Genomic DNA, 19,017 nt, shown 5'->3' with positions numbered 1-19,017 from the left:
TCTTCTGTCTTTCCCTGTTCCAGATAGTTCAGTCCTGTCCATGCCTGCCTCTCCTTTCTTTTCTCATCGTCTCTTCTCTCTCTCTCTCTCTCTCTCTCTCTCTATCTCTCCTTCTCTCTCTCTCTCTTTCCTGTCCATACCTTGCTTAAATTATGATATTTTATACTTGAAATCAAAATTTTGAAGTTCTATATTATAATCAGTTACACCTTCTAAGACTACAGATATAACTTTTAATCACAGATAAAAAATTTAAAAAAACAATAGACAAGTAGACTTCGTACAGGAGTTAGTTAAATAGATACCTCTAAATAGCTTCTGAAACAAGCCATCAATGGTTATTCTCACTGAAGAAAAGAAGTTGGTGCAGAGTCATAAAACAAATAAAATGGAATATACCATATGCATTTTGGATTCTTGTGCTTAATGAGTCTTGCTTTCAACTAATTGAAGACTTGACTGGACATAGCATTTGAAGCGGGCAACAACCTCGAATAAGGGAAAAAGCCCCCAAATGATTCTAGGAAAATAATAATTTTAAACACATCGATATTGGTGTTGATTATCCTAGACAAAACATGAACCATAAAATCTAGAAATAAACATGATTGGATATGATTTTGTTTGTGGAAGATATCTGAAGTTCTTAGCCATTAATTGTTCAGTTTTTTATTTATTTTTATTCATATTTTTTTTGTGTTTGTAAGAAGTAAAACTGGCCTGAGCATAGTCATAGTAAAAGCAATAAATTTTGTATTCTTGACCGTCCACACATTATATCTTATCAAAAGACGAAGTAATAAGTTTACAAGAAATCTCAAGGTAAAAGGGGCATGAAGCTTAATTAAATATGCAATTTTTGGAAATAAGTACACGGCTTATCTATCAGTTTTCTATCCAGCATTAAACACAAAAGAAAGAAAATACGTTATTTTAGAAATTAGGTTGTGTGAGTGATGGTATTTTTGTCCTTAAGTCTTTTCTTTTTGTTCTTATTGATATATAAGAGGGCAGGCCTGGAGCGGTTTGTAAGGCTCTAGGTAAATGCCGCCTCTTTTTTTAAATTCTCTCTTGCTTTCTTGTTCTTTTCTTCTCTGTTCCATCTCTAACTTTACAACAAGGTATCAGAGTGTAAATCTCCTCTAAATCTGATTTATCTGAGCTGATTTTTTTTTTCTTTCTTATCTTCCCCTAATCAGTTCTCAAATATCATTTTCTGATTGGTTTTAGAGTTGTTTAGAGTCACTTTTCATCTTGGATTGGCTGTGCGGCATCCTTGGTAAGATGCTGTGTGTTTGTGGTTCTTTGCTGATGTGAAGCAGTTATACTCTGTATTGGGTATACTGCTGGTTGTGGCCTGATATTGCTGTGTTTTTGTGATTGCTTGCTTGCAATCTTTTTTCAGTTGCCAGTGGTTTCAATTGGTGTTCAAATACTCTATTTTCCCGTTCTTGCCTGCAGTTGCTTCTAGTTGCTGCCAGCAATAATGCCTGCAGCTGCTGGGCCGCTATGTTGTTTATTAAGTGCCTGGGGTGTTTTTCTGATTTGCGTTCTTATGAATATCCAAGTAATTTCTTGTAGGATTGTAACTTTAGCTTTGTAGTCAGAGCTGCCTCTTGAAGCTCCGGATCTTTGAAGTTCTCAAAATCTCAAGTGTTGCTCTGTGCCTGTGTCTGCTGCCTGATTTTGCATTCATGCTGTATTATTCATTCCTGATAATGGTGTGTGCTGATTGTAGTGTATAGGTGCTGGTTTTGATGGCCTATATGGAGAGATCTTTAACTGATACTGTTAGTGTCTAGATCACAGCCATCGCATTGGTGTGATCCTCCAACTACCTATTGTGGTTTCATGCAATGCATTTGTATATTAATGTGAAAGGGAAGCCCAAGCATTTTTTGCATTTTCCTCCATCTTTGGACTGCAAAGATTATGAAGATTGGATGAAAGAGACTGATATGTTGCTTGTGCGTTCATGGAACAGAATGGAGGGAGCCACAAATTGCTGTGAATGTGATGTTTCATAGAACAGCCATGCTTGTATGGGATGGTCTTTGTGAAAGCTTCTCACAAGATAAAACTTAAACACTTGTTTTTGACCTATATGAGAAGTTTTTCAAATATGACCAAGAAGGTAGGTCCATTACTAAAACTATAGCACTTTGAAGGATATGAGGGAGGAACTTAAGATCTATGAACTGGTTAGCTTTGAGGTTGAGACGACTAAGAGACAAAGGGCATAGTTTTTGGCTGGCAACTTATTGTCTGGGTTGGGCCTGAGCTTCAACCCATTTGCAATGAGATTCTTTCCCCTGATAGTTCAACCTTGGTTAAAACTGCCTCCAATTGTGGTAATGGAAGTGTTGCATCATGACGATGAGTTTGTCGTGGCAATTCTCACACTTGCCCACTTTGTGACAAGGAAAACAATACCATTGATTGCTGTTAAATCTTGATGGAAATTGACTTGGGCCAATAAGTCTTTTGTTGAGGGTGAATCCACTGTTGTAACTTCAAGGGCACCTAGCCACTCCATTGGAGAGTTGAGTACAACATCTAATGTGTCCTAAAAAGAGGATAACAATCTTGTTCACGTGGTTAACAACTTCAAACCCAGTCTTCTATGTCTAAAGCTATTGTGCCCCACTTTGGTACAAACGTGCTTCTTGCATCTTCATCCTCTTCACCTTGGGTTATTGATTCCGATGCCTCTGTATGACAAGTAGTTCTAATTTATTTTAATCCTTGAATCCCACTACTTCACACTCTAAGGTACTAGTTGTGGCAATATTCTTTCATTTCCTTCTATGTCTATTTCTTTTGTGTATATATGCCTAACTTTCCCTTCAACATGTTATTAATAAGTCAATTAACTAAATTTTAAAATTGTTAACTTCTTTCTTTCTCATTGTGTTATTTAGGATCTCTAGATGAAAAAGAGGATTGGTGGAGCTCGAGAAGGTTGGGTTGTACTATTTCAGTGGTGGTGGTAGTGGGCCTAGTTGTTGTTATACCGTTTTTTAATTTCTACTCATGGTGTTTCTTTTGAGTAGTGGCATGCTTGTTTTGATTTATCCATCCCTTAAAAAACTATAACAAGTTTTTCTCATGTTCATGTTTATTTCTTGTTTTGATTGCTCAGCTTGTTAGTTGTGAAGGCATGTTTGGGCTCTTTTTCATCTAGAATCAAGTCTTATAGTGAATCATTGTTTTTACTTATTCAATTAAATATTTGGGGTCCGCGTAGAGTCAAGAATTTTACTTGTCACCAATATTTTGTGTCCTTTGAGGGGCCTTGGATTAATAGTAAGGTTTTTCCTTTGTGATCGGTTGTTCATGGGTTGTCCAAGTAAGCAACCTCTTTGCATAAGAGCAGGGTTAAGACTGCGTACATTGTGACGACCCTCCCCTAATTTTTTGCAAAACAAGGAGCCTTGTGGCCTAGGGGTGTCCTTTTTTTTTTTAACCAATATTTTGTTCCCTTTGTTGATGATTTGACACGTATGACCTAGATCTATTTGTTCAAGGATAGTTTCAAATTTTTGAAAGAATTTGCTTTGTTCTACTAGGAAATAAAAAATCAATTTGGAAAACGTACATAATCTAATGCACTTGAACTTGTTCAAAATGAGCTTCTTTCTTTTTGCTTGTCCAAAGAGATTATTCATCAAACATCATGCATACCTGCCCAAAATGGTGTAGTTAAAAGAAAGAAAATAGGCATTTACTTGAATAGAAAAGTATCTACTCCCTAATTTGCATGTTCATAAAACCTTTTGGACTAATGCTCTTCTTACATCCTTTTTTTGGTCTAAGAGGATGCCCTCTAGTTTTCTGGGAGGACAAATTCCCTTCTCCATTGTATAACCAAAGATATTCATGGTCTTTTTTGTGCCTTGTGTCTTTGTATGTATATGTTTTGTTCATGTTCCGTATGCTAGTTAGAGCTAGTTCCTCCTTATGCTGTTAAATGTGTCTTTCTCGGGTACTTGGGAGCTCAGAAAGGTTATAGATGTTATGGTCCCTACACTAGTGCGAAATATGTTAGTGTAGATGTCGCATTTTTTAGGGGACACCTATTTCTCTAGTGTAGTGTCCTCTTTCAATGAACTTATTTTGAGTGCATCAACAAATTATGGTCCGCGCTCATGTGTTGATTCTCTTGTTCCTACCATTATTCCTTTCTAAAAATCTTCTACTCTTTGAAATTTTGTAGTTATTGACCCAAATTAAGGGTTTATGAATGACAAAATGCAACAAAAAGCAAGCACACGCATCATGCCACAGTGCGGCCACCTTGTTTCAATGTCTGGTTCTGGAAATTCATCTTTTATGATTTGGATTTGCCCATTGGTCACTGGAAATATATATGGATTGAGCATGTATTTAGCAATCCTTAGTTGCTTATCATATTCCTCTTCATGTTTTAATTCTTCATCTTACTAGTTTTATGCTTTCTTTTTCCTTGTCTATTTCCTTTGTTTCTATCCCTTCCTCGCATGTTGAAGCGCTTGCTAGCCTTGGTCAAAAGAATGCAATGGATGTAGATATGGATGCCTTGTTCACTCAAGGGGCATAAGACTTGGTGGATATTCCTCCTTGTAATTAGTTGGTTAGGTGCTGCTAGGTCTACACAATCAAGTGTCTTTTTAACGGCACTATTGAACGGCTTAAGGCTCGATTAATTGCCAAGGAGTACTCCCAAACATATGATATTGATTATTTTAAGACCTTCTCTCCTATTGCTTGACTAAATTCTGTTCGTCTATTGATCTCGTTGATAGTTAATTTTTATTGGTCCTTATACCAATTGGATGTGAATAATGCTATCTTGTATTGAGATTTGCTAGAAGAGGTATACATGCAACAACTTCCTAGGTTTGTTTCTCAGGGGGAGGATGGTAGGTTGCATAAGACCATTTATGGTCTTAAGTAGTCTCCTCAAGCTTGGTTTGATTAGTTTAATGTGGTGGTCTCTACATTCGGCTTTAGTACTGCTACTCTGATCATTTTGTCTTTTCCTGCAAAAAGGAGATAGGTGTGGTACTTCTAGTCATTTATGATGATCATGTCATCATTATTTGAAGTGACCAGAGTAGGATTGCAGATGTTAAGTGGCGGCTTCAAGATAAATTTCAAATCAAGGAGTTGAGTACTCTGCAAGTCTGCATTCCTTTCTTGGTATTGAGATTGTACTGTGTAGGAAAGGGTTGAATCTTTCTTTATGAAAACATACTTCAGACGTGCTAAGGGAGAGTGGTTTGTTGGGTGCTAAATATACTCCTATCAATCCTAACATGAAGTTATCTGGTGATTTCGGACTGGGCTTTGAAGACAAACATCAATACAGGCACTTGGTCGGCAAGTTGATTTATTTGATTGTCACTAGACCTCACATATCTTTTGCAGTAGTGGTGGTGAGTTAGTTTGTGGAAAATCCCGAACCACCACATTGGGTTGCTGTTTGTAGGATTTCGTGGTATCTCAAAAGCTCTTATAGGAAAAAAAAAAGTTTGATACGTTAAATGTAATAAAAATTGTGAGATTATGGGCTACTTCAAGTCTTCGATGTTGATTGGGGTTGGCTTTGTTTTTGATCGAAAGTCTAGTACTAGAACTAGATAGTGCACATTTGTGGGAGGTAATCTTGTTACATAGCAAAGCAAGAAACAAAGTATCATAGCAAGATATAATGCTCATAATATTGAGGTTTGACTAAAATTGAAGTCTCTTATGTCAAAGATGGGATTCTTGGTAGGGAAGCCAATAAGTATGTTTTGTAATAATCAAGCTGCCATTTATAGCAATCTAGTATTTCATGAGAGGGCAAAGCACATTGATGTTGACTATCACTTTGTGAGGGATGCTATGTTGAAGAAGGTCACAAGACATGAGGACTCCATTTCGCAAATTTGTGGATCAGTTAAGTGATGTTTTCACAAAGCATTTATTTAAGCCCATCCTGTCTAATGGTTGTAACAAGCTGGGGTTAGGTGATATTTATACACCTCTAGTTTGAGGGGGAGTGTTAGAAGATAATATGTTATTTTAGTAATTAGGTTGTGTGAAGTGGGGTATTTTTCCCCTTGAGTTTTTTTTTTTTTAAATTTTATTAATATGTAAGATGGCAGACCTAGAGTTGTGTGTAAGTCTCACAGGAAACTGATGCCTCTTTATTTCTCTTGTTCGCTTCTTTTCTTCTTTTCTTCTTTTCTCTTCTTCTCTTGTTCTTTTCTCCATCTCTAACTTTACATCAGAACACAAGTTTTGTTCTTAACTATCTAATATTTAACTATTAATACAAAATTTAAGCATTAATTAAATCCAAAAATTGCATCCTCAAACATAACCATATCCACTCATGTTTGTTTCCTGATTTGCTGGTTGATCATGTCCTACATCCCTGTTTTGTCCAAGACAATTCACACTAATATCAATGTGTTTAAAATTTTATTTTCTGGATCATTGGGGGGCTTCCCTTATTCATGGTTGTTGCCTGTTGGTGGATCCACTGTTCTTTAGAAACAAAAATGATTCTTTCAACTTTAACTTCCTTTACACAATTGAAATTTTAGATAGAGGGACAGCTTCTGTTCTGCGATTTCTAGGCAACACTCTTCATACAGCGGCAACCAGGTTTAGAAATTGGACTGGGCCAGCTGGTTTGACCAGTTAAACTTTGGAAGCAGCGGCTTGTGTGGTATGATTCTGATTATATTTTCAAAGTGGTCAAGAACTGGTCAAACCTAAAAAAAGCAGGTTAACCATACAAATGGAATACCTGGGTTGCTGACTTTTTTTTTCTTGCTCTGAGTCCTTTCTCATCACGGGCATAAAAAATCCACAAGTAGGCCTGTTAGGGTAGTTAGGTTGTTTAGTTCTGGACATTGTTCTGGGCCATCCTAGCCCATCCATCATGTTTGAGTCTCTAACCGAGGATACAACCCTAAGGTGGGCCATCTGGTAACTGGACTTTTGATGCAATCAGCAGTCTTTGTTGAACTTTCTGCTTATATCAAGTATTGCTGTTTTTGGGTGCTAGGGATATTTTTGTAATTTCCAAACTTTGGGGTTCATTTTGGTCAAATTAACTTTGTGGGGCCAGTTTGTAATATTCAGGGGTATTTTTGTGATTGTAGTTATTTTTGGTGGAGCTTTAGTAGATAAATGACTTTTAGAGGGGTTTATATGCAAAATAGGAGTTGACTTCTCTTGGAACTTTAGGCCTAGTATAAATAGGAGTCTTCAGTCATTTTTCCAGGAGGTCTTTTCGCATTTATCTTTGAGAAAAGATCTCTCCAGAGCTCAGCTCCAAACCAGCCAGGGTTGTGAATATTTGGAGGATAGGGTTATGAGGATTCGACCCCGTGGTGCCTACAATCACTCCATTGCAGCTAAAGGTGTGAGAGGCTAGCCAAAAGCCTCTTGTGAAGATTTGGCTCCCATGGATGGATGCCATATTCTTCTTAGGCGGTCTTGGCAATATGGCAGGGGCACAATCCATGATGGTATCAAGAATACTTATTAACTTTTTTGTGAACAATGGTGAGAAAGAAGAAGCTTGTCTGAAACCGATGAAGGATGATGATGTTAAGAGGGAAGAAAATGGTTTTTCACTTGCTCTCTTAAATAAAAGGGATTTTGCTCAAGAAAGTAAGGGAACTGGGCTGATTTATGTCCAACTTCAAAAGGAAGGGAGGCTGCAGTTCTAGTTTCCAAATGATGTCAAGGAGATTCTTAAGGAGTTCAAAGATGTGATGGCAGATGAGTTACCTGTTGGACTCCCTCCCATGAGAGATATACAACATCAAATTGATCTTTTTCTATGTGCTCTATTACCTAATTTGCCTCATTATTGAATTAGCCCAAAGGAGCATGAAGAGCTTCAAAAGCAGGTTAGGGAGCTTCTTAGAAACAGATTTATTCAAGAAAGCCTAAGTCCTTGTGTTGTACCTATAGACACCCCAAATTGACCGGGACATATATAACAAAATTTAACAAATTTTATTTTATTAAATGAATAAGGGAAAAAAAAAGAATTTGTACGTTGAATTTTTTTTAAAAAAAAAGCAGAAAAGTAAAAAAATTTAAAAAGGTGGGTTGGCATCTTCAAACTCCAAATTTCAAACTTGGAAAGAAAAAAAAAGGAAGCCAATAAACATGTGAGAAATGTGGGCAATTGAGTTAAATACTAATTGATAAATTTAGTGTTGATTGACCAATCAATATTAAGTTGATTGGTTCCCTCAGCCTATAAATAGAGGCTTTCTAAGTGTGAGAAGACACAGGCACACATTCACACAATCAAGCACAGGCAATTGTGAGGAAAATCAAGAGTTTTGATTGAGAGATAATTTAGAGTGTGCTAAGAGTCTGAATTGCTAAAGAATTGAAGGAGTGAAGATCTACAGAAAGAATTCAGGAAGGCCTGAAAGACTTTCATTCAGATCGGAGAAGTAGCAGGAGTCAAAAGCTCGATAAATAACAAAGCAAAGGACCAGGATCGAAGAAGAGTTAAAGAACTAACATTGGATTTGAAGACCGGAGGAGTTAAAAATTAAGGTTGGTTTTTCTTTTCAATTTTTTTTTTGTTTAATTCTGCTTTGAAGTATACAAATTTGAAAATTCGTAATCTAGATGTAGTATTAAGGTTAGGATTTGAATCCAACCCGTTAACCCGGATTTGATCCATATATGGATCCAACCCGTTGACCCATAACCCATGACCCATTGAAAAGCCCAAGACCCAGGTCTAAGTTGGACTTGGGTCCAGTGACCACTTACCCATGTTAGTTAGCCCAATAGATTTAGCCCAAAATCAATCACAACCCAGAGCCCACCAAACCCAATCGGTTGAACCCGGTTTAGACCGGTTGAACAAATCTATTTTTCCCGAACCGTTGGTTTATATTTATTTATTTTATTTTTAATTAATTTTTAATTTTTGAAAATTGGGAAAAAATAATGAAAAATCAGAAACAATTAGGAAAAAAATTTGAGTTCTTTTGGCTCAAATCTAAAAAAAAAGGAAAAAAAATACAAAAAATGAGGAAAAGTCTTTAAAATTCCCAAAAAACTTTAGAAATATTCTAGAAAATTTTAGAAAATTTCTACAAAATTTTTGAAAAATCTGGGAATGTTTTTTAAAGGTTCTTTTGCTTAAAATTTGATGATTTTACTTGATTTTTGTGTGTGCGTCCCAATGACCTCACCTATATTAGTTGTAAGGGGGGTTTATCTAACAAGATCCCCTCGTTTGGGGTCTTATTAGACATTCTTAAATCTCACTTTGATTTTCATTTTCCTTGTTTATTTGTTTGTTTATATATTTATTTATTTTGTTTATTTTAAAGGAGTTAATTAAAGACCATTAGATTCAATTTAGGGATACTTTATAATTAATTAGGTACCGTTCGTAGAAAGGGTGTCTAGGAGGTGTTAGTACCTTCCCCTCGTATAACTGAGCTCCTGATCCCAACTCTGGTAAAAGCAGATTGAGATTACTAGTTCCATGGACTAGGGTTAGTCTAGAGACCAATCAATGAGTAGTAATTAGGTGATCTAACCGCAACTAGGTAAATAACAGGTTAGTGGCGACTCCATCAAATTTTAAATATTATTATTCCTCGCCATTCTGTACCCTTCTTCGGGACGTTGCGACAGTACCAACTTTATTCACTCATAAGACGAATGAATTTAAAAAATGGTTACTTGCAATGGAGAAGATGTGATGGAAAGGGCAATCGAGCTGCAGGAAATTAAGAGAAAAAATAATAATCATTTCATATTTTTAGTTATGTGCAAAGGAAAGCTTGACCATCAAAAAGCCTTTGATAAGCAAGTGGAAGAATATGTTGAATGATTCCAAGATGTGTGAATAAACTCTATAAGGAAGCTGCTAATTAATATAGTCAATTCAAGGAGCATCAGGTTGGTGATTTGCTGATGGCTTTATGTTAGAAAGAGAGATTTCAGTGCTTACCCCAAGTTGAAAGGTTGAGTGATTTGCTTTCAAATTTGGGGAAATGCCTATGAAGTTGAACTCCCTCATGGCTTGGATATATCTCCAATCTTTAATTTGGCTGATTTGTACCCATTCCATGGTGATATACAAAGTGTTGAGTGCAAGAACTATGCCAAAGTCACGTCTAGCAAGACAAATAAAGAAAAAAATTGAGGCTGTCATACATGTACAAGAGATCAAGAGACTCAAGACTAGGGCTGGAATTTATTTCAGATTCTTGGTAAAATGGGCTGGTAGGTCTGATTATGAGAATTCATGGATTAGCAAGGAAGAATTCGTGAAGATGTGCTGGCAGCCAAGATGACCACTCGCACGGAGGTGAGTCCTTTCTAAGAAGGGGGGAATGATGCAATCAGTAGTCTTTGTTTAATTTTCTGCTTAAATCAAGTGTTGCCGTTTTTGGTTGCTAGGGATTTTTTGTATTTTTTTCTGGACTTAGGGGTTCATTTTGGTCAAATTAGTTTTGGGGGATCATTTTGTAATATTCAAGGGTATTTTTGTGATTGTAGTTATTTTTGGTGGGGCTTTAGAAGATAAGTGACTATTAGGGTTATGTGCAAAATAAAAGTTGGCTTCTCTTGGAAGCTTCAGGCCTAGTATATTTAGGAGTCTTCAACCACTTTTCCAGGAGGATTTATGGCATTTTTTTTTTCTTTGAGAAGATCTCTCCCCAGAGCTCAGCTCCAAACCTGCTTGGATTGTGAAGATTTGGAGGCTAGAGTTTTGAGGATTTGACCCCACGGTGCCTATCAATCCCTCCATCGCAGCTAAAGGTGCGAGAGGCTAGCTCAGAGCCACTGTTACCATTTTGAAACAGTGCCAAAACAGGAAGGATTAAGTTGTTGTTGTGACTAGAAATTGTCCTATTGCTGAATTGAAATTCACAGCAGTCATCTCTTTATTACTTAAGGGAATTAGTAGTTGTTTGAATCAAGAAAGGTTGCTAAAACAATATCCTGAAACCTCGGTCTCTATTTCTGAATTTCTTGTTCTATTTCTACCTCTATTTGTGTTAATTTTTGTGTCAACCTTGTATAGATAGGGTGTTTTGTTTGGCAGTGTGTGAAAGTCGATCATCATTTGAATGGAAATGGAGTACTTTGAAACGTTTCCATAGTAAAGTGAGGTGCAGTTTTACTTAAACAAGGTCTACTTAATTCAAAACCTTGATTTAACAAATTGTAAAATAAGTGTTTTATATAAGGCCCAATCAAGTCTTTCCTTGAGGCTTGTCTTTAGATGAGGCATGTGAAAACGCCTTGAGGACCAATCCAATTGCCGAATTTCAAAAGGGGCAACACATTTGTGCACGGAGCACTACTTCTGTTCCCATTTTGTTGATGCAAACACATTTTGGATGTGTGAATCTGGAGTTAGATTTTGTTAGTAAATTTTAAACACTTGTTTATATGGAATGTCTTGATATGGGTTGATCTCTAAAAGCTCTTGAGCATCAACCTTTCCAAAGTAATTGATAATTGCATCTCAGATCTTGAAATTTATTTGAACTTTGTAATTTTATAACTATCTCTTGGCATGATTTACTTAATGAATTCAAGTTAATTTTTTTGAATAGCCAATGATAGTTTAAAATTATATGTGATTTTTAAAATTGATTCGTCATTTTCCTAATTTTTAATTTTTAAAAATATATGTAATTTATTTACTTATTCTTAGCTAAAACTAAAACTGTAAAACAGCTTGCTCTTCAACACCTGGAGGCTTATGCCTCATGTCATAAGGGTTAAAATGCCTTCACCTTTCAAGGCATTGGTGAAAAGTCTTGCTTATGTTTGTTATTTAGTCTACTTATGTCTACTTATGAAATAAGAAATAAATAGTTATGAAAAATTTATAATGTTACAATAACAATACTGTCCTTGCTACATGCAGTTCACCAGAACACTGACTTTCTTAGAATACATGAGAATTTAGAACATATCTCATTTAAGTGAGAATTCTCTCTTGCCATTACAGGAAGATCATACAGCACTTCCAAAAGCTTCTGTTCAAGTGAAACATAAGCGTGATATGGGGCCACTTCTTAATTTTGATGAGCTATTGAATGAAAAGGAGGTTGATGTGGATAACTCATTCAAGCAAGAGCAAGAATGTAGCAGTAACACTACAGTGGACATCTGTAATCTTCCTGATCCACGTGCTTTATTGCATGTAACTAGCAGGAGAAAGGTTCCAATAAGGAAGAAGAGCCTTGTGGTTTGTTGTGATCCATTTCCTTTTTCATTTTTTTGTTTTGAGCTTTTTTGCTGTAATATTTGTTAATATTACAGTCTTACAGGAGAATGATGAATTAGTCAAGATGCAAGAGGAATATGAGGATTTGCTTTTAACATTTGAAAATCAGGTTATTGTTGCAACTACTGAATTATTTCTGTTTGTCTGAGACATTAATACCTTGTAGTCTCTCTTTATGTCTTTTTATGTTTTTTGCAGAGAATTATCAGTGAGATACAAATTGATTGTTTATCAAGAAAATTGGCACAGGTTAATTTATTTTTTGAAGAAAAAAATAATGACTGTGCCACACATCAACTTGATAAGCTCACAATTCATGGAGACAAAAGTACAAGTTCAAGGGACCCTGAAGCTATCTTCATAATCAAGCAACTTCAAGAACAGGTTTCCTTTTCATTTTTCCATATACATATAAGTGTTAACTTTTTTGTTTTTTATTTTTGTAATCTTCATCTGGTTAGTGCTGCTTTATAATGTGTTATTTTGGTGGGAAGTCCGCTGAGTTTGTTATATTTTTGACAGATCAAGATGTTAGAAATGGAGAAAGTTTCAAGCGAGACAAATCGTGATGATATTGTTGACTTAGCACAACAGCAGAATATATGTGCCAGGGACAAATATGAAGAGGTAATCATTTAGGTCATCTATATTTTGACCTTGACACTTAATTTATTACCTTTGAACGCTAACGAGACCAATTATGAGGAAAACTGTGCTTGCAAGAAGAGACAAAGTGAGTTACTATTTGGAGTTTTTTTTTTTTTTAAATTGAAACTGTCGAAACTAATATGTGGATAGTTTTATGTTATGGTTTTAAAAACCATTCCACATTGGTAGCATCAGCGACCATGGTACCCATACCCTTTAGGCCTCGGTAAATTTAAATTATTTTGATAAATTTGCGTGGGTTTTTTTCGCTTTGTTTTGCATTAAACAAGTTCTGACTAACCATGTTATTCATTAATTAATTTGTGTTAACTGGTATTGGAAATTCCATTTGATTTATTAGTGGTTGGAGGGGCTCAGATGAAAGGAAATTATGAGGGACATGTTAACACATAAACAACATAAGAGTTGGGGCAAAGAGACAACAACAACAACAAAACCAAGCCTTAAGTCCCACTAGGGGGGGAGTCGGGGCAAAGAGAGAGAGAGGAAAAAACAAGATGGAGCATGCTGAAACCAGGTGTGACACCTGGCAGCACTACAAACCAGTAGCAGCTGCCTGGCAGCTTTGCATATCAGCAGCCGACACCTGACGCACACATGGAAGCACTGCAGGACCCTTGTTGCCACCAGCTGCTGCAGTACTGCCATGTTTCCAGCCTAGAAGGGGAAACTTTGAAGGCAGTTGGCAACAAGTAGCTGTTGTATTGACTATTCCATCGCTGCAGAGCAGCCACAGCACACAAAATATCACAAACTCTGGCTGAAAACCCTAGTTCTAGAGAGAGAGGACTGCAAATTCAGGGAAATTCAGAGAAAATCAAGGGAAAATATAGGATATCCGGAGGAAACTTAAGCTAAGTTTAAAGAAGCTGAAAATCTAGGTAAGTGCTCTTAATTTCCATTTATTGACTTAGGGATTTTGAGAATTCAAAGGAACTAGGGGTAGAAATTTGCATGGAATTGAATCCTAATGAGGCAGTTTCAAGCTTGTTTTTTCTGATTACTTGACATGGCTGCATCTATGTTCTCTATGGTTTATCATAGGTGCATATTTATTTTAGTTGGAAAATTCTCATATGATTGGTATTCATCTCGTGACTATGGTGGTTTTACTTGCTATGACATAACTTGTGTATGCATATGTTGAATTGCTATTTTGTGAAATAGCTGGAACTATGTGTTGTTTGCGTCTGTGATATTGTGGAATTTGAGCAAGTAGGGATTGTGTCTCCCTTGGGCGAAAGGCCCTAAACCTACGATGGGTATTTCCACATTAAGTGGTGGTTGGCCAAGCTGGAATTTGGCATTTGTTTGAGATAAAATGTGCACTTAGTTGGGACAATGCTGCTATGTTTAAAAACAAAGTGTAAATGCATAATGCATGCTATTTGGATGTTTTGTGATGGCAATTTTAGATGAAGAGATTTCTTAGAATAAGGAGTGAGTTCATGCATATTGCTTAGAATAAAAAAGAGTGTGTTCATGCACTCTATGATCATGCATGCATCTAAGAAATCATATGTTAAAGTATGAGATTGCTTAGAATAAGGAGTGTGTTCATGCATATTGCTTAGAATAAAATAGTGTGTTCATGTACCTTATGATCATGCATGCATATAAGAGATCATATGTTAGTATTGAAATCCTTATTTGAATAAGGGAGAATTAAGAATGTCTACTAAGCTCATGGTTGCTCACCCTATTACTTAACAATTTCAGGTTTGAATTGAAGGAGAGTCCCACTTGTTATGTTCTCCAAGAGACCGCCATTTTTTATATGTATTACAGGTTGGCTAAGCATGTATTTGGTTGGCGGTTGTGTATGTAGACTAGGAAGTGTGAAAGATGTTGTGTGTAAAGTACAACCCAATGTAAAGATCTTATCACTAAAAGTGAAACATTTTTAGTGTCTTCATAAAATACATATATGCATCTTGTCTTTTCTACAAATATTCACTCTTAATGGGTCTCTAACTTGTTTCCAAATGATGGTTTTGTAAAACAAATTCGTGCCTAGGCCTATTGCCTCCATTGAATTTTAAGTGGAGTCATGGCCAGTCATGTGTCAAAGATAGGAACATGACAGCCATTACGTAATAGCAAAGAACGACACCATTCATTCAACGATATTTCTTCGAAAGAAAATTCACATTGCATTAGTCACCAAGGGACTCTAGGATGTTGTATTGGTTGCTATGAGACACTATGGTTCCATATCGACCACTAATTGCTATGGTACCTGATAACATCATTACATCAATTTTGGGCCACCTCTTGCCTTGTTTTGCTAATATGGGTTTGCTCGCTAGGGCTTGTGAACTTTCTTTCTAGGCTAGATGTACTGATCTTGCACCTCAGAATCTATGATTTTAATTTGATGTGTTTAGTGCAAAATTTGTGTTTATGTTATTGTGCCATGAAGTATGAAGTACTAATTGGTTGTCCAATGCTTTTTTCTTAGTTATTGTCAATGGAGAGCCTAAAACATGCTTCAGAGCATTGAGAGGTGTTAGACAAGGGGATCAATTATCTCCTTTTTTGTTTGTTTTGGTTATTGGTGTTTTTGAACTAAATGGTGGAGAGGGTGGTCGATAGGGCTTTAGTTTAAGGGTTGGAAGTGGGCAGGAAAGGGGTTTGCATGTCCTATCTTTAGTTTTTGAATGATACTATGTTCTTCATTTGCGGACATAGAGATTCTCTTTTGTACATTTTGACTCTTCAAATAATTGCTTGGCTTTTTGGGCTTAAAACTAATTTAAGGAAGGTGGTATTTCCGCCACCAGTTTGACATCTATTAGGTCTTGGGAATTGGCTTCTTTAGCGGTTTGTGGTCTTTTGGATTGGCCGGTGTGTTATCTAGGTATCCCATTGGCAGGTAATCCTAGGTCTGTTGTTTTTTGGGATACAATGGTGGAGAGAGAGTCTCTAAGAATTTGGATGGATGGGGAGGTACTTTATTTTCTTTAGGGGGTTGCATTAATATTATGATCTTATCTAGGCTTGTCTTGCTAGTATCCGTCTTTATTATTTGTCTTCTTTTAGGATTCCATTGGGGATAGCTTACAAAATTGAGAAGGTCATGCTAGATTTCGTTTGGTCAGGGGTTGGGGATACGAGAGATCATCTTGTTAATTGGGAGACTGTTTGTAGGTCTAGGTTGGTGGGGGGGTTTGGGTCTTGGTAAGTTGGCGTCTAAAAACACTGCTTTTTGGCTAAATGGTTATGGCGGTTTCCCGTTGAGGAGTCCCCTCTTTGGCCTAGAGTCGTTAAAAGTAAATTTGGTATGCATGTGAATGATTAGGATGTTAATTTAGGAATTAGATGTTCTTTGGAAAGCCTGTGGAGGTGTATTTCTTAGGTCTATCACCTCTTTGTTGCTCACACTAAGTTTGTCTTGGGTCATGGTTCTCATGTTTGTTTTTGGGAAGATTTTTGGGTGGATAATGCTGCTTTATTGTATTCTCTTCCTAGTCTTTATCGTTTGTGTTCAGTTCATAATGAGGTTATTTCCTTTGTTTTGATTTCTGAAGGTCATTCGTTTTTTTGGGACTCCCATTTCTATTGACTCTTAATGATATAGGGGTGGAGTCGTCTTCCTTGTTGATTTTATTGGGGACTTGCTGTCCGTCCTTTGGGGTGGATAGATGTTCTTGGTCTTTAGAGTTTTTTTGGGGCTTTTTCTTGCAAATCTTTTTGTGACTACTTGATAAATGCTAGTATTTCATTTCCACTATGTAGAATTATTTGGAAGGCCAAAGTTCCCTCAAGGATCAAGGCTTTTATTTGGTTGGCTGTTCTTAATTGAGTTAACACCAACAATCTATTGCAGAGTAGGAGACCTTCAAAGGCACTTTTTCTTGATATATGTTTTATGTCAGATTTCTAGGGAATAAATTAGGAAATTCTATTTTTTAAAATATGAAATTACTATTTCAGTTTCTAGTAGTTTCAATTTCCTGTTTTCTAGCCTAGAGATCTGCTGATTTTATTTTCTGATTTTGTCGTGATTTAATTTGCTGATTTTGTGGTGATTTGATTTTCTGATTTTGTGGCCTTCCTAATTTGGTGGCCTTCCTCTACTATTTAACTTGTAATCGTGTCTCTTAAAATAATAAGAATGGTTATTCTTCTTCTAAAAAATCCTTCATGGTATCAGAGCCTCGTGCTTTTTTCTGTTTTGTTCTTTCTTTTGATGATGTCGTATAAGTCGGTGATGACCGGGGCCTGAAGAAATCCTACCGGATCTTCTGGTACTTCTGAAACCATTCCGCCCAATCCCACTGTTCTTCCAGGTCTGTATCTGCTGATTACTATTCCCAGAATTCAGCCCTTTATCTCATGGTTACAAAACTCAATGGACACAACTATCTTGAGTGGGCTCAGTCCGTAAAATTGGCGATCGATGGCAGAGGCAAAATAGGGTATTTGACTGGCGAAATATCGGAACCTGCTGCTGGTGACCCTGATCTGAAAAAATGGCAGTCCGAAAATTCTCTTATTATTGCTTGGCTTATTAATTCCATGGAACCTGCCATTGGAAAACCTCACCTATTTCTTCACCCTGCTAAAGACATCTGGGAGGCCATTCGAGATTTTATACAGACCTGGAAAATTCTTCTCAAATATTTGAGTTGAAAACTCGACTCTGGAGATCCAAGCAGAATGATCGTGATGTTACTACTTATTACAACGAATTGGTAACGTTATGGCACGAACTTGATCAGTGTAATGATGATGTTTGGAGAATTCGAATGACCAAGCTCGCCACAAGAAGAGAGAGTAAATTGACAAAATTTACATGTTTTAAGCAGGCCTTAATCGGAGTTTGGACGAGGTCCAAGGCCGCATTCTTGGCAGGAAGCCATTGCCCTCTATTCGGGAAGTTTTTTCTGAAGTTAGACGTGAGGAGTCAAGGAGAAAGATCATGTTGCGCAACACCGAACCTGGTTTTAACCTGGAACCTGAGAGCTCTGCCCTTGTGTCAAGAGGTGTTAATTCTGACAACGATGGGCATAAGAAACCGTGGTGCGAGCATTGCAAAAAACCATGGCATACGAAGGAGACGTTTTGGAAGCTTCATGGTAAACCAGCAAATTGGAAGCCAAAATCCAAACAAAACAGTCACGCCAACCAAGCCACTGCTGAAGAGACTCAGGAGCCTTCTACCAACTCAGATGCAGTCCCTTTTACCAAGGAGCAATTAGAGCACCAGTACAAATTGTTTCAATCTTCAAAACTGTCCTTAACTCCGTCTTGTTCTTTGGTACAGAAGGGTAACTCTCTTGCTACTGCGTTTTTAGGTGTTATTCCTAATTTTTTTCATTCTTGGATAATTGATTCTAGCGTAACTGATCATATGACTGGTTGCTCCAAATTGTTTTCATCCTATTGTCCGTGTGCAGGCAATAAAAAGGTCAAAATTGCAGATGGTTCACTCTTGGTAATTGCCGGGATAGGAACTATCAAACTCACTTCATTGTTAACTCTCCATGATGTGCCCCACGTTCCAAATTTGTCTTGCAATTTGTTGTCCATAAGTAAAATTACCTCTGATCATCAATGTGAAGCTTATTTCTACTCTTCTTATTGTGAGTTTTAGGAATTGACCACGGGGAAGATGATTGGCAGTGCTAAGGAAAAAGATAGACTCTATTATTTTGATGATGGACCTAACTCGAGTAGACAATGTCAAATTACTTGCTTAAATTCTATTTCTGTTTTCAAAGATAATGATATCATGTTATTGCATTATAGGTTAGGCCATCCTAAATTTCAATATTTAAAATACTTGTTCCCCAATTTATTTAGGAATAAAAGTCCATCTTCTTTTCAATTTGATGTTTGTTAGTTTCCTAAACATCATCGTGCATCCTTTTCCACCCAACCCTACAAACCAACTATACCATTTACTATGATTCACAGTGATATCTGGGGCCCATATAGAACATCTACGTTTTCTGGAAAAAGATGGTTTGTGACCTTTATTGATGATTGCACGAGATTAAGTTGGGTTTATTTGATAAAGGAAAAATCTAAAGTGTAAACAATTTTCAAAAATTTTTACATCA

General features: G+C 36.7%; 1 protein-coding gene across 2 annotated transcripts in view; it reads left to right on the top strand.

The window, feature by feature from the left end:
* The window catches only part of LOC131168108 (kinesin-like protein KIN-7O), a 113,719-nt gene that overhangs the window by 28,229 nt on the left and 66,473 nt on the right, over positions 1-19,017 (top strand). For both annotated transcript variants that reach the window (XM_058127316.1, XM_058127317.1), the window contains 4 exons: positions 12,002-12,241; positions 12,324-12,389; positions 12,479-12,664; positions 12,803-12,907. In XM_058127316.1, the coding sequence (XP_057983299.1) occupies positions 12,002-12,241; positions 12,324-12,389; positions 12,479-12,664; positions 12,803-12,907 (597 nt within the window). The remainder of the gene's footprint in view (positions 1-12,001; positions 12,242-12,323; positions 12,390-12,478; positions 12,665-12,802; positions 12,908-19,017) is intronic.

The sequence above is a fragment of the Malania oleifera genome, chromosome 11 (genome assembly GCF_029873635.1).
Source record: "Malania oleifera isolate guangnan ecotype guangnan chromosome 11, ASM2987363v1, whole genome shotgun sequence".
Taxonomy (NCBI): Eukaryota; Viridiplantae; Streptophyta; class Magnoliopsida; order Santalales; family Ximeniaceae; genus Malania; species Malania oleifera.
Note: the sequence above shows the minus strand (reverse complement) of the source record. Positions and strands in the feature narration are given on the sequence as shown.